Source organism: Bactrocera oleae, chromosome 3, assembly GCF_042242935.1.
Source record: "Bactrocera oleae isolate idBacOlea1 chromosome 3, idBacOlea1, whole genome shotgun sequence".
In the NCBI taxonomy this organism is placed as follows: Eukaryota; Metazoa; Arthropoda; class Insecta; order Diptera; family Tephritidae; genus Bactrocera; species Bactrocera oleae.
In genome coordinates this window covers 113,249-129,259 of record NC_091537.1, presented here as the reverse complement: position 1 = coordinate 129,259, position 16,011 = coordinate 113,249, and the positions used below count along the sequence as shown (strand labels likewise).

At 32.0% G+C, this 16,011-nt stretch overlaps 2 protein-coding genes across 8 annotated transcripts; one reads left to right on the top strand and one right to left on the bottom strand.

The window, feature by feature from the left end:
- Positions 1-768: 768 nt before the first annotated feature.
- Positions 769-1,444, bottom strand: COX7AL2 (Cytochrome c oxidase subunit 7A-like 2). 4 transcript variants are annotated; one of them, XM_014230996.3, is made up of 3 exons: positions 1,348-1,444; positions 1,052-1,127; positions 769-997 (listed from the first exon to the last, which is right to left on the bottom strand). In XM_014230996.3, exons 2-3 carry the CDS (start codon positions 1,094-1,096, stop codon positions 854-856), a joined length of 189 nt encoding a protein of 62 aa, XP_014086471.1. In that variant the 5' UTR covers positions 1,097-1,127; positions 1,348-1,444; the 3' UTR covers positions 769-853. The 4 variants fall into 4 exon arrangements, with proteins under 4 accessions (XP_014086471.1, XP_014086472.1, XP_014086470.1 ...); XM_014230997.3 differs by having other exon boundaries at positions 1,248-1,401; XM_014230995.3 differs by having other exon boundaries at positions 1,244-1,394.
- Positions 1,445-1,891: 447 nt separating this feature from the next.
- Myo31DF (Unconventional myosin ID) lies at positions 1,892-15,973 on the top strand. 4 transcript variants are annotated; one of them, XM_036369741.2, is made up of 11 exons: positions 1,905-2,027; positions 2,923-3,416; positions 3,478-3,676; positions 10,820-11,122; positions 11,234-11,453; positions 11,509-11,734; positions 11,810-12,193; positions 12,265-12,344; positions 13,020-14,414; positions 14,615-14,772; positions 14,835-15,973. In XM_036369741.2, exons 3-11 carry the CDS (start codon positions 3,585-3,587, stop codon positions 15,001-15,003), a joined length of 3,027 nt encoding a protein of 1,008 aa, XP_036225634.1. In that variant the 5' UTR covers positions 1,905-2,027; positions 2,923-3,416; positions 3,478-3,584; the 3' UTR covers positions 15,004-15,973. The 4 variants fall into 4 exon arrangements, with proteins under 4 accessions (XP_014086459.1, XP_036225634.1, XP_014086458.1 ...); XM_036369740.2 differs by having other exon boundaries at positions 1,914-2,027; positions 2,656-3,416; XM_014230984.3 differs by lacking the exon at positions 2,923-3,416 and having other exon boundaries at positions 1,892-2,027.
- The last annotated feature ends 38 nt before the right edge of the window (positions 15,974-16,011 follow it).

Here is a 16,011-nt window from a genome sequence, read left to right as displayed (position 1 = left end):
CAGGAATAATGAAATTTTGTTTACTAATTTTATATATTTTTAATGCAAATAATATTGCAAATGGCAATAACAGCTTACAAATAATAGCTCTCAATTAATTATTGCCTGTGGAGGAAAGAGTTAGTTAAAAATTATAAGAAACGTAGTAGCTACTCGAACATTCTGGCAACTACGGATTTCGCTATCTAGTTGGTTCTGGCAGGTTATCGTCAATTCTGATTTGTTCTAGCATTCGTGATCGCCACATTATTTATGTATAAAGCTTAGTATCCAGCTCTCATATTGTTTCTTCTATTTATTATAAGAGTAATCATGTCAAGTCGCCTAAATGTACATAATTTTGCTATCATAAAATCAAAGCAAAACAGCTGGTTTTGACTTTATGAAACTATTTAAAAACTCAAGTAATTAGTAATATAATGAGAATTACCAAAAAAAGTCCAAATGACGCAAAAATTTGGTGTCTTAACCAAATTATGAAGATTTGCAATTCGATGGTGAATTGACTAATTATTTGTGTCATGTCTACACCAGTACATTTATTGATTAAATTTTTTCAAAACTTATCAGGTGCACTAGATACATATTCAAGTTAATGTTATTTGCATTTGCCATTATTCCTACTTATGTAGCAAAATCAAAAACAATAGACACGAATGTTTATTAATTTATCGCTTCATTCGAATTCAATAGATCGCTCACAAGTTGTTCATTGATTCCAGCAGAGTATATAATGCGTTACCTAACCTCGGAAAAAGAAAAACCTGGTTTAATGATTTAATATTAGTTCTTCATATTTATTTTGTTAATATTTTTCCACATCTTCCATTTATTTGAAAGCGTCGTAATTAATTTAAGCCGATTTCTTTTTAAAGCCCAGTGTATAAACCATTTGTAACATACCAATAATTCCTAAGCCGCAGAGCCCTACAGTCAAACCAAATAATACCTTATCTACTGGACCTCCTTTTAAAAAGACCGGTAGATCATTATGTGCCTATAAGTAATTGTGTAAGCATTAATGTGTCACCCGTTAATTTAAATGTATTACTTGAAATTTCTTCATGCTACTTGCAAGTCCTTCTGGTAATGCCATTATTGTATGGAAAAAGATTATGTAAGCACACCTAAAATATAATATAAAGTACAAATAAATAAAAAATTCTTTATAATTTTTAAAACTTTAGATGATATTTTTAGTTGAGTATTTAAAATTATTAACACGCATATAAAACAGTAGTACTTGCACTCCTTGAAAGGGTTATTATTATAATAAATTTATACTATTTGTTGCTCAAATCAATGTATTACACATTTATAGATTAACCAAGGAAGTGAGTTTCGTACCCAATTCGATTTTAACGAAATGCATTACGTGCACTCACGATAACGAAGTTTTCAAGGTATATAAATAGATTTTGACAAACATATGCATACTTGCTATTCCTGAAACGAAATAAATTACATGTAATACTCAATTCACATCAGTTTTCTTTATAAAGGTCCTAGAAATTTTAAAAATTGAAAATACTAACTATAAAAACCTGTAATTGTTTAATATATTTTGTTTTCACCTTATGTCAGACACGTGACGCTCTCTATTTGCTACATGAACGAAATAATCAGTGGTGCGACATTGAATATATTGTATATTTCCCATCGTTATATACTTATGTATAATAAAATAAATAAATAATATAAGATATTAATGAATACAAAACATTGTTATACATTTGAATGACAATTTATAAATTCATTTCGTATAATATATATGTCATTAAAAAGTACAATACAACCTTGACAAACTAAACAACGGCGCTAATTTAAAAAAATGCAGCGGCTTTGTTTTAAGAGGGATATTTGAGACTCATTTTCGACAAAACTCACTTAACACGTATTAAACCAGTTGACTCATTTGTTATTTTTCAGTTGCACCAGTTGTGTGTTGTAGTTTTCCGATTGTGTGTTGTTCAGTATTGTTCAGTGGTGTTGTTTAACTTTTGTGAAACAATTTATTCAAAATAAAGGTCATAAAATATTCTTTTTCCATCGGTTCGAGTTTTTTTGCTCGGTTTCGTGTAATTTGTGTCTGTCATAGTTAATATATGTTCCTATTCATTACTGGTTATTTCCATCATTGGGTGAAGGAAACTAATTAATTAAAAATGTATACATACATATGTACATTTTACCTCAAATATTAGAAGTGGTTACATATAGACACAAATGTTTATGCGTCAAAATACTCGTGAATCGTAATTGCACTTCAGATGTTTCAAAGCCAAGTCCGTACGCATATGCGCCATCTAATACCTGACACATTTTATTCATATGTATATAAGTATGTACCTATATCAGTATCCCACCAAAAAATGTTTTGAAAATACATTTCGGTTAAATTATTTATTTTATGCATTGCTACTGATTCAATTTATAAATAAATTAATTGATAAAAGTGAAACAAGTTACCAATACCAATAAACTTATAAATAGTTCATTCATAATATTTAAAAATTAAAGGAGGCGAAATGTACGAAAGTGTGTATACATATAAGAAAAATAATAACTTGACAAGTTAATCCCTGATATTTTCATACTTATGTAAAATCAATTAATTATCTTCAAATATTTTTATATTTTTACTGAAAAACAAAGAAAGGTGCTTATGCTAGTGATGAAAAGTGGTTATCAGAGGAAACTTAGCACCTCGTAATTCAAATAAATATTGATGAGTGATAGTGGGTGTCCATAGTGCTTTCGCAAATAACTTATCTTTGCATTAATTCAAAAAAATAACCAGGGGTGTCCGTATATCTTTCGCGTAGAACTTATTAATGGAATATGAAAATAATATGAAGGAGTTCTTTGCGGACGCGGAGCCATCGCATAAAATTTCAACCAAACTCGTTGTTCAAATTTCAGAACCGCCGATATCGGACCATTATAGCATATAGCTGTCGCAACTGACCGCACACTGAACTGTCGAAATCAAGTGTTTCTATGGAAAACTTTTTCATTTTACAAGATATCTTCACGAAATTTTGCATGGATTTTTGTTTAAAACATTACCACAATATCTGAACAAATTTTCCATATTGGACGACAAACTGAACGATCAGAATAAAGCTGTTGTATGGAAAAGTTTTTTATTTGTCAAGATATCTTCACGAAATTCCCTCATGAATTATTATCCCAGCAATGCTACAATATCCAGACAAATTGTTCCAATCAGACCACTGTATCATATAGCTGCCATACAAATCGACCGATCAAAATCAAGTTCTTGTATGGAAACTTTTTTATTTGTTAAGGGTATTATCGGTGCAACTGAAGATAACGTTTTTTCTTGTTAACGAAATGGAAATAATATATTTACTTACTGAATCATTTTTGTTGGGATAGCTTTGAGATCTTATGTAATTTCAGTATCCGTTTTTAAAATTCTCGCCGATTTAATAATTTTGTTTATTTTTTCAGTTAGAATTACTAATTTACGTATTAAATAAGATAAAAATTTGTCTGCTTTGAAAATACACCTTGTGTATTTAATAATATAATATTTGTCACGAGAAAATATTTCGGAAATGGCATTACAACATCGAGAAGTTGGAGTCAGCGATTTCGTGCTCCTTGACCAAATAACAATGGATAAATTTATGGACAACCTAAAAAGAAGGTAATTACATAAATGAATGCTAATGATAATTATTTATATACATATGTTATGTAAAGGCAAGAAATTTATATGTATAAGATGTTTTGTTATATTCACCTTTTTCATTAAAACGTAATCGAAAAAAGGAAAAGGAAGAGTTAAGTTCGGGGTTAACTGAAAATTTTATATTCTCGCAATTTATTTGGCTCAAATGCTGCAAAATTTTGTCAGGTGTTGACAAAACTATATACTAACAAATGTGGTAAAACAATTCGACATTGACATACCAATATCTCTTAAGTGCCAACGAACCCGTGTATCAAATTATCGCCTGAACGGACGGCCAGATATTCACCCGAAATATAACTAAAGTCGAGTTCGTCCTCATGATTTATGTATATATAACTATATCTACATCGGTTAGTTTTAACAACAGTCAACAAAATTATAATACTCTGTAGCAACCTGTTTGGATCATGATTTTTTAAGGGGCACACCTAGTGCAACAGCCTAAAAAAACGTCGATTTTTGGGAATTTGAAGAAAAAAAATACTGTGTCGATTGTCTTTAAATTTTCAGGGTTTCTATAGTGTATATATGATTCAGGAATACACAGTGAACTAAAAATTAATAATTAAACTAGAAGATATCATCAAACAATGACCTACGATAAAAAAAATCAAAAATTGTCTTCGAGTTATCACTGCAGCAAATTCGATGAAATTAGGTTTGGAGAAAAACGCGTTTAAAAATAAAGTAGTTAGTCAGATTGAACTTCGCGGCTACCCTTTAAATGGCTGTAACTCAAAAACTATTTTAGATATTATTTTTAAAGGTATAAACAATTAAAAATTAAAAAAAAATCAATCTTATTTTCAAAATTTCACGCTAGGTTAAGGGGCACACCTCAGATCAGTTGTATTTTTTAAACCTTGACGAATTAGACTCGCGGTAAGAGAGTCAGTTATACTGCAATCGTTACTGCTCCTGCTTCGTTTTATCGTAGTTTTTTTTATTGACAAAAAAAAAAATGTTGTATATATCAAAGTCATTACCCAAATTTAACAAATATTGGTTATTTTTGAAGAAGTCCAAATGGATATATTAAAAATCATCCTTTCGTCATAACTAATCACTCTTAGCTTTACACTAAGATATATAGTATTCAGCTAAAACATTAATTTAAGCAAATACAATTTTTCTACATCAAAGATATTAAGCATGGAATTACAATGAAAGCTACTTCATAGTTCATTTGCCTCTTCAATAATATAAACAATATTATTTCATTTCTCAATTCACTGCATCCCATTTGCTGAAATAATGCAAGCTACTTTTTATACTCTCGCAACATGTTGCTACAGAGTATAATTGTATTGTTCAACTAACGTTTGTTTGTATCACCTTAAACTAATCGAGATAGATATAAATATATAAATGATCAGGATCACGAGATGACATGAAATCCATGACAAAACATATCTCACAAACCTCCAAAGCTATATCAACCAAACTTGCTGAGGACTAAGTCCTTCGTTACCCCTTATCCTGTGTGAAAATGGGTGAAATCAGTTGTAACTATGGACACTCCGATATAACGATTAAGTAGAAAACTACTAAAAATGCGATAACTGACTAAGTAAATACGCCAGAAGCATTAAATTTAGTTGAATAATTAAATCGAAGTTGCCCGAAAAATATTATTATCTGTAAAATTACTTGAACTTTTTAGCCTACCTTTTACGAGTCTATATTTACCTATGTGTGTATATATAATAGTGCATTAAGTAGCTTCCAATTTTTTTTGCCTTCTTATATGTATGAAACAGTAAAACTTTTTATATTTTTTCAGTCGTGAACAAAATACTTTGCATCCCCTCAAATTCGATATCCATAAAATACTTATGTTTACAATTTGGATATATTTTTGTATAAGTCTTTTAAAACATGTATTTTTGGACATATACATTAATTTAATGCTACACGAAACAAATACGCTGCCTTGGTAGATTTCATTTGCATCTCTTGTGAGAATTTTTTTTCAATTAATTAATAAAAACAAAATATTAATATTAGTTTAAAAAATTGTAAAAACCTGTACAAAGTAATGTATAGCTTTTTTATCAAAAATACAACGAAATTACAGATTTTCCTTCGTCGTTATGACTTTATTTCGTACATAATTGAACGCAATTATACAGTTTGAGAGATTGTCTATATGTTCGGTTGCTCCAAACCTTAGCACTACCGAATTTTTTTTAAATTAAAATTTATATAAATAAGTATGCATGTATGCATTAATTCGTGCGGTTTTCTGAGAGAGGGCTCTACTAGTATTATTTCGCGTCGTATTCATCTGTGGCTATATTCATTTCAAAGGTACTGTCATTTCGCGTCGTTTTCAGTAGATGTCATTTGTTTATGCGTGAACAACAATTTGTTTCATTCATTTGAAAATGTCAAAATTTGTACCAGGGGAGTTCTTCTTCATTACTTTAACATGATGAAAAGTGCTACCGAAAGCCATCGTATTTTACTGGACGTTTATGGTGACCATGCTTTAGCCGAACGAACGTGCCAAAAGTGGTTTGCACGGTTTAAAAGTGACAATTTCGACTTAGACGACAGAGAACGACCCGGACAGCCAAAATTTCAAGACGAAGAATTGGAGACATTGCTCGACGCAGATGCATGCCAGACGCAAGAAGAACTTGCAAGACTATTAGGAGTTGATCCAACAACCGTTTTCAGACGATTAAAATCATTAGGATTCATCCAGAAGCTTGGAAATTGGGTGCCTTATGAATTAAAGCCAAGAGACGTCGAACGTCGATTCTGCATGTCGGAAATGTTGCTTCAACGCCACCAAAAGAAGTAATTTTTGCATCGGATTGTCACTGGCGATGAAAAATGGATTCATTATGATAACCCAAAGTGCAAGAGATCGTATGTGAAGCCCGGCCAACCATCGACATCCACGGCAAAGCCGAATATCCATGGTGCCAAGGTTATGCTATGTATTTGGTGGGACCACATTGAAATCGGGTCAGACGATCAATGGGGACCTCTTCCGAAAACAATTGATTCGTTTGAAAAAGGTCATCGCGGAAAAACGACCAAAATATGCGACCAGACACGAATTAATAATTTTTCTTCATGACAACGCTCGGCCACATGTTGCAAGGCCAGTTAAAAACTATTTGGAAAACTGTGGGTGGGAAGTTCTACCTCACCCGCCTTATAGCCCCGACATAGCACCTTCCGATTACCACCTGTTCAGAACAATGCAGAATGCCCTCACCGAAATACGCTTCACTTCAGAACAGGGTATCAGAAATTGGCTCGATTCTTTCTTGACATCCAAGCCGGTTCTCTTTTTGGGATGGGATCTACAAACTGCCAGAAAGATGGGCAAACATCGTAGCTTCCGATGGGCAATACTTTGAACATTAAATGTATAACAATTTTTTCAAAATAAAGTCTTAATTTTCGAAAAAAACCGCAGGAATTAATGCATACACCCAATACACCCATACACATGTATGTACATATGTATATAATGTTCTAACATAAGAAATCAAACGATAACAAATATTATCATATACACTTTTAAATTATCTAATCGCACATAGCGTTCTGTCATATACATTAAAAGTCAATTGTAAATCACATGTAGAATCGTTGGATTATTAGGTACATGTGAGCTAAATAATTAATCGTATAAGTTATTTTGTATGGACACGAAACTTTTCAAATAGTCTAAACAGTAATTTGGCCATGTATTGTAAATACGTCTCATGGCATTCGAATGAAGTTTCTGTTTAACGAAAACGGTAATCTTGCTGATTAATGTCACCAAAAAGTAAGAAATGGGTTTTCCGATATGTATAGTACGTCGATTTTACACAACTGAGCGACTGTTTCAATGAAAAGCAAACCCATTTCTCCAAGTTCAAATTGTACTATTTGAAATACCTTTATTAAGGCCGTTTTCTCAATACCCGGTAAATATTATCCTTAACCGCTGGTAGCTTAACTGCATGATAGCTTTGCTGACAGAACCGTTTTCACCAAGTTGTAGTTACCTTACCTACATATACAGTTCCCAAAACTTGCATTGTGATCATGCATGTTCAGACGAGGAGCTTTGCCGCCCAAACCGGTTTTCGTATCCGAGGGGACGACGAGGAAAGACGATGAGACCGTGCCGCTTATGCTCGGGTGACACGTTTTGAGTTCTTTTCCGTAACAGTTCGCTGTTACACAATTCGGCATTCCTTTTCATTTTGAAATTCCTTTTATGGTTGCAACAGCGCTCGGTTTCAAAGCAATATTTACATTATATTCGGAAAATTCAATGTTGTTACCCCTTTTTTGTATGTAATATGCATAATATACAGCGACAAACGAGTCTCCCTGTAAACGGCGTCTGTGCAGCTGATTTTTCTTATAGAAAACTTAGAGCTGACAGTTGTCATTTCATGTTCTGGTTAGAAACTAACCAAGACGCCTTCCTTAGGTAAAGTTAACCGGAATTTTACTGACAGATGGTTGCTAACCAGACCACCTTTCAACAAGTTGCCGATAAAGTTCGGGTTAGGCGCTTAACCCTATATTGAAAAAACGGCGGTGTATGAAATTTTAGATCGTAGTTCAGAATTCAAAAAGAAATCGTGTCGTCTGACAGATCAACGTCATAATTTTCAATTCGCAAAAAAATTATAAGCATTAGCTGTCAAAGAACATGACTTATTTCCTTTGGGAATTTTTATTTGTTTTCATTTAACCAAAAAATTAAATTAATTTACTCCAAAAGGTAACATGTATGATTTAAATTTAAACGAGATATGAGGTTTCCAAATGAACTTGTGTTTTTTTTCATCAAAGCATGAGTAGTTTTGTCGCTCTAAACACGATTTGATTCATATTGAAATTTTTATAGTATTTTTAGTCAAAACCTTAAGATAGTTGTTACATTTAGGTCAAATGATCTACGTATAACATCAAATGTCTTATTGTACTTTAGCTACTTTTTCATATATAGTGTAACCGCTTTTGTTATGTTTATTTCTGAAATAATCACGAGCTTTTAGTTTGTGTGGACTTCATAACCTTAATACTTGTACTACCTGTACAAAACATAACAGTATTTTGTAAACCCCGTTCTTCATTTTCGTTTTGATATATAATAATGTCAGTGGATTTACTACAGGTATAATCAACGGCGTAACTAAAACCAAGAGTGGTGAAACATGGTGATCAAGGCTACCATAAATAAAATTTCAATCGTAATTTGTATACAAATCGTCCCATATAGAGTCAATTAGTGCGTGCAAAGCATAATAGTACATACTTAGGCACTGATAGAGGTATTACCTCTACAATTTTGAATTTAAACTCAAATCTTTTATTTTGAAAATGATTATAAGTTTTTAAAATTCTGATTTTTGATTATAAACGTTAATATGAATAGAAAATACAAACTTTGTGTATTTACATTTGTTCGTTAAAATATATCTATAAATACTCCCTTTATACTTAACATTGTTTTATTTTAGCACTTAGAACGCACTTAGAACTTAGCATATGATGACTTTAGTTCCAGTAATGTGTAGATTTTTTACTATTTGCGTTTGATTACTCACAAATTGCAAATTACGTCACCACGTTGATATTATATATTACTTAATGAGAGAATGAAATGAAGAAAGAGAATGATAAAGAAAATGCTTAGGAGTGGTTCTTACAAGTGTTGTAGTTTTATTGCACAGCTTATTCATCATCAATGTTTAATTGTTTTGATACTAGTTAAATTAAATTCTAAGATGGTTTTTGATATATGTATACCATTTATTGAATATGTCTATAAAATAGTTTTGTTTTTAAGAATGCAGGTTATACTTATATAAATAAAAGTCTAAATCACACATTTGTGGATAAACACGCACAGACATAGGGTTCTCTACACTTTCGCTTATAACTTGTGGATTCATATTGAACTCGTAAAATTACTATTGTTTCGGAAAAATGCATTAAACTACGAACCGAATTTGAGAACAAATATATAATATACACTACGAGCGTTATCCATGTAACAATATTTCAAAGGGCCATAAAAAAACGTATATTTGTATTTGTTCTTACTAAGTAAAAGATATCTGAAAGTATATCTTTTATGAATATTTGGACTGTCATGACTATATTAAAAAGTGAAAAACATTCAGCAAAGGTTATTGAAACCTGGTTAAAATCGAGCAAATCCCGTTCCATTTGAAGTAGAAAAAAGTTCCGTTTCGACAAGATAATGCTCCGTGTTACAAATCTAAGAAAAAAAGTTTGGAATGTCGCTATAAACAGTAAATCAGCTTCGATTGAAACTATGTTGAATAGTAAAATAGAATTTTGCCAAAAAGAAGGGGCTTGAAAATTATTTAAAAGAACAAAATATGTATGGGTGCCTGCAAGATGGACGCTGAAAGCCGAGCAGAGCTCAAAACTGACGAATGCGAGAAATAAGCGTCAAAACTGTGTGCGATAATTTTCATACGAAATCGCACAGGCAGCGCAGAGTGGAAGCTGACTGAAGCCGAGCGTAAAGTTGATCAATGCGAGTAAACAGTTTTGAAGCGTTTTTCGGAGCCGGTCCGCGCTGAGATAGCGCATATATTATATATTCAAAAAACTTTTTCGAAAAACGCCTTAAATCTTTATACAAATGGTGAGATTTATTCATTAATTCAGCTAAGTTCATCCCTTTTTGTATTTATCGATGATTTCCACATTTTTTTAATATTTAGCACAGAGCTGGAATCACAATGTACTTGTATTTTTTATTTGAAGAGTCCATGTCTTCTCTTTTCGCTTGCATAAGCACAAAAAATTTCCACATTAAAAAGCAATAAATGTACGAGTAGAATAGTAATATTATGTGTGGAATTCAGCACTGAATCTCGCATCCACTCTGCGATACCTAAAATCAATTAGCGTCATAGCCGCTAGCTGGCTGGAACATTCGGTTAAATCTCCAATGTCGAATAACACAATTTTTTTAGTTTTTCTTGTATGTTTCCAATAATACCCGTTCTTCTTTGCAGTTATTGTACTATAATATTTATTTAAAATAGCAACAATACCTTTCATAAAATAAATTGTTTGCCGTTATAGGTTTCAAAATGGTCATATATATACCTACATAGGTGAAGTTTGTGTATCCATGAACCCATATCGGCAAATGAACACTTATGGATCTGATGTAATAAATATATATAAAGGTCGGGAGTTGTTCGAGAATCCCCCTCACCTTTATGCTATCGCTGACGCTGCATACAGGATTTTAAAGCAACGGCATCAAGATACATGTATCCTTATATCCGGAGAATCTGGTGCGGGTAAAACTGAAGCGTCAAAAATTATTATGAAATATATTGCAGCCGTTACTAACATACATGGACAAAATGAAATTGAAAGGCAAGTACTTTTTATTCATTGATAAATCGTCCGCTAATATTATGTTTTCTTAATAATATTCTGTACTAATATATTCTGTAATAATATTAATACTAATAAATTAATTTGTAGAGTGAAAAATGTGCTATTGCAAAGTAATTCAATCCTTGAAACATTTGGAAATGCAAAAACAAATCGGAATGATAATTCCAGCCGATTTGGAAAATATATGGATATTGAATTTGACTATAAAGGAGACCCGGTTGGGGGCATAATCACTAATTATTTGCTAGAAAAGTCTCGGGTGGTGCAACAACAACCGGGAGAACGCAATTTTCATAGCTTCTATCAGGTAACAATTCTGTAAGTTGAATGAATCGAGTAATTAATTTATTGCTTCTCCACAGCTCTTGCGTGGTGCTAGCGATAGTGAATTGCAACTATATAATTTATCAAAAGATCCCAGCAGATATCATTATATGAATCAAGGTAGTATGGACGTACTTTCTGAAAAAGTAGATTATAAAGGCACAAACAATGCTTTTAAAACACTGGGATTTACTACTGAAGAACTGCAAACTATATGGCAGATTTTGGCAGCTATTCTACATTTGGGAAATATTGAGTTTCAATGTATGAACTGGTGTGAAATTTTTTAAATAAAATTTTTAAACATGTTAACATACTTGACCATGTGTTTATTTCCAGCAATCGAAGATGATCTTGTTATAAGTAACAAATCGCATTTACAATTTGCGTCCAAATTATTGCAAGTAACAGAAAATGAGCTTTCCAATTCGTTGACAACACGAATTATTGCTGCTGGTGGTAATGTTATGCAAAAGGAACATGATGCCACGCAAGCTGAATATGGAAAAGATGCTTTGGCTAAAGCAATATACGACCGTTTATTTTCCTGGATTATTTCCCGTATAAATCGGGCTATCCTATTTCGTGGTTCGAAAACTCAAGCACGTTTCAATTCAGTTATTGGCGTTTTAGACATTTACGGATTCGAAATTTTTGACAACAATAGTTTTGAGCAGTTTTGTATAAATTATTGCAATGAAAAATTGCAACAATTGTTTATAGGTTGGTTTAAAGAATTCAGATCATTTACTTACAATTTCATCTGCTTTTAATAAAATTTGTGTATTCAACAGAACTGGTACTTAAACAGGAGCAGGAAGAATACCAAAGAGAAGGTGTAGAATGGACGAATATTGAATACTTTAATAACAAGGTAAGATAATTAAGTGATAGTGATTTTATTACCTCAGTTATATATTCATAAGAATATAAATACCTATATATAAATGTAACATTATACCTATGTGTTTAGTTCACAAATTCACCCTTGCTTGACGATTAGCCGATCCAATTGAGAACCATGAAAAGATCAAGTTTTATGCCGCCTTATAAGGGTTGAGAAGCTTTTTCATATCAGAAATTTTTCCCTTGAATTTCAGATTTTGTCTCAACGACCCTCTGGGTGATATTCACACATTCAATCCATTCGTAACGATTAGAAATTCAAATATACATGCATCGTTATTTTTACAGAGTAATACCATAATAAATATATATTTACATATGTATGTATATATCGTTATCAAAGATATTTTTCATTTGACCAACCATTACAAAGGGATAATTAGGAGAACATGGTAGGCTATTTATTTAACCATTATTATTAAATCTGCAATTGAAAATTGCATTACGATGTTCCTTTCCTTTTACGTTTATTAAGACTTCTATACTATGTATAATAACCTACAGTGACTATAAAATAATTTTCAGTTTTCCGCATCAAAATATAAGCTATAAGTGATATTATTAAGTATTGGCCAATTCAGTATTTCTCTTCTAAAGACAAATTATTATAATATTATTATATCAAATATATCTTTTAACTCAGATAATATGCGATCTCATTGAAAAACCACATAAAGGTATGATAGCTATAATGGATGAGGCTTGTCTCTCAGTGGGTAAAATCAACGACGAAACACTGTTAGGTGCAATGGATAAAAATCTTAGCAGCCATCCTCATTTCAGCAGTCGACAATTGAAGCCAACGGACAAGGAACTCAAACATCGCGAAGATTTTCGAATAACACACTATGCGGGTGATGTTATTTATAATATCAATGGATTCATCGAAAAGAACAGAGATACATTGTATCAGGATTTCAAGCGACTATTGCATCACTCCAAAAATGTTAACCTTAGCGATATGTGGCCTGAAGGCGCCCAGGATATAAAAAAAACAACGAAACGACCCCTTACAGCTGGGACACTTTTCCAACGCTCCATAATAGATCTTGTAAATACTCTTTTGAAAAAAGAACCCTTCTACGTTCGTTGTATTAAACCTAATGACATAAAGAGTCCCACCGTGTTCGACGACGAACGTGTACAACATCAAGTTCGCTACCTAGGATTACTAGAGAATGTGCGAGTCCGGCGAGCTGGTTTTGTGCATCGTCAACGGTACGATAAGTTCTTATTGCGTTATAAAATGATTTCTCAGTATACATGGCCGAATTTCCGCGCCGGTACCGACCGTGATGGCGTGCGAGTTTTGCTTGAGGAAAAAGGTTTCGGAAACGACGTAAAATATGGACATACAAAAGTCTTCATACGCTCACCTAAAACATTATTTTCTCTTGAGCAGCAGCGAAATGAAATGATTCCTCATATTGTTACTTTGTTACAAAAGCAGGTGCGCGGATGGATTGCACGTCAAAAATATAAGAAAATTAAGGCTGCACTTACTATTATGCGTGCATATAAGACATACAAATTACGATTTTACGTACAAGACCTATCTCAACGTTTTCGTAATGCCAAAAATATTAGAGACTATGGTCGAAGTGTCCAATGGCCACAACCTCCATTAGCAGGACGAAATGCAGAGCCTCAACTCCGACGCATTTTTAACTATTGGAGAGCTTTTATGATCCTTCGTAAATATCCACGAGGTGAATGGCCGCAATTGCAATTACAAATAATCGCTGCAGCTGCTATAAAAGGTCGTCGATTACATTGGGGACAACAACGCAAATGGATTGGTGATTATTTAGCAAACTCGCAGGATAACACAGGTTATCAAGCTTATAGCACCAACGTTAGAAACTTAAAGAACAGTGCAGCTTTTAATAATATACTATTTTCCTCATTCGTTAAAAAATACAACAAACACAATAAAACTGCTGATCGTGCCTTTATTGTAACAGATTCGGCGATCTATAAACTGGATGGTGCTAAACATAAATTTAAAAATATGAATCATTCTTTATCTATCAAAGATGTAAGTTAATATCAAAGCTTATTAATATTATAGAGATATGTGTAAAACAATTTTTGAGGAAGTAAATAAATTAAAATTTACTTATTCTGAAAATATTTGTTAGAAATTGGTTAAATAGTTGTTTATTAATAAAAACCCCTTTTCATTTAATTATCTCTTTTTGATACATATTATTTATTATATTATATTCTATTTTCTAGTTAACATCCATCAGTATTAGCCCTGGACGCGACCAACTTATTGTTTTCCATTCTTCCGACAACAACGATTTAGTTTTTGCTCTGAAAAGTGAAATCTCTCAGTTAAAAGAGGATCATATTGGTGAGCTTGTGGGAGTAATATGTAAAAAATATATTGAGTAAGTTTTTGTATAAACATTGTTGCTAAGTACATTCTTGATATTTTTTAAAACCCTATTAGTATTTGTCAGCGAGAACTGCGTGTGGATGTTAGCCCTACAATTGCTTGCCGCTTAGGTGGAAAATCACGAGCTATTACAGTAAAAGGTGAACTAGGAGTTGATAATCCAAATTTCCGACATATAGCGGGTAATATTGTTTTTGAAGTTCCACCGTCATATTGCGTTTAGGAAGTTCTTGATTTGAGGTGTGCCTATGCAAGTGCGATTTAAAGTTAAAACACCGTTTTCTATGTGATGCATTTTTTACATACATGTGTACATGACTAGCTTTATATTTATTATTTAAAAGTAAACACGACTAACTAAAACTTAACTTTATACAATACGTATTCACACAACTAATTTAAGCGGTATCTTGATTTAATTCTCCGTATTCAATGATTTCCTTATGAGATACTCGCCTTTATGAAAGTGTTATTAGTAAAAAGAATAAAATGATAAAAAACAAGATTTTTATATATCATGAAAAACAAATATACCAAAGTTTACATATGAAGCTGATTGTACAGAACTCAATAATTATTTCAGAAACCAGTTATAAAATATTTACGCTTTAATAAATTTGATCGATTGTATAAATGGTCTTGCATACATATGTAGATAAGAAAGTAATTTTTTGTACACTACCCTGCAGTACACAACTATAAAATTAATCTAAATTGTTGTACTTAAAACGTGCCATCATATAAGTACTTAAAAATAAGATAGCAATTTAATAGTGTGATTTGTTGCTGTAACCGCAAAACTTCCTAAAACAACAAAATTTACCATTTAAAACATATCTACAGCTTAATTGGGAATTAATTTTCGATGAAACGATACGCATTTCACAAGATAATTCACATACGCAAAATATATATAAGGCAATAGAGTATGCACACTTTTTTATTATTCAGTAGGCTTTCAAACAGAGTTTCATATTATTTTAATATAATTGTATGTACTATATGTATGTATATACATATGTTTTAAAGGAAACCATTGTTGGGTGACAAGCCTTAAGCAATGTTGCATACTGTAGTTTTAAAATTGTTTTAGGTGTTTATACCTACACCTGTGTACACTATAACTAAATTTCATTACAAAAAAAAACTATGAATTATAATAAAATTAATATTGCTATATGATTGGGGATAAATTTGTTGATTATTTTATTTAATATACGTAGATATCTTC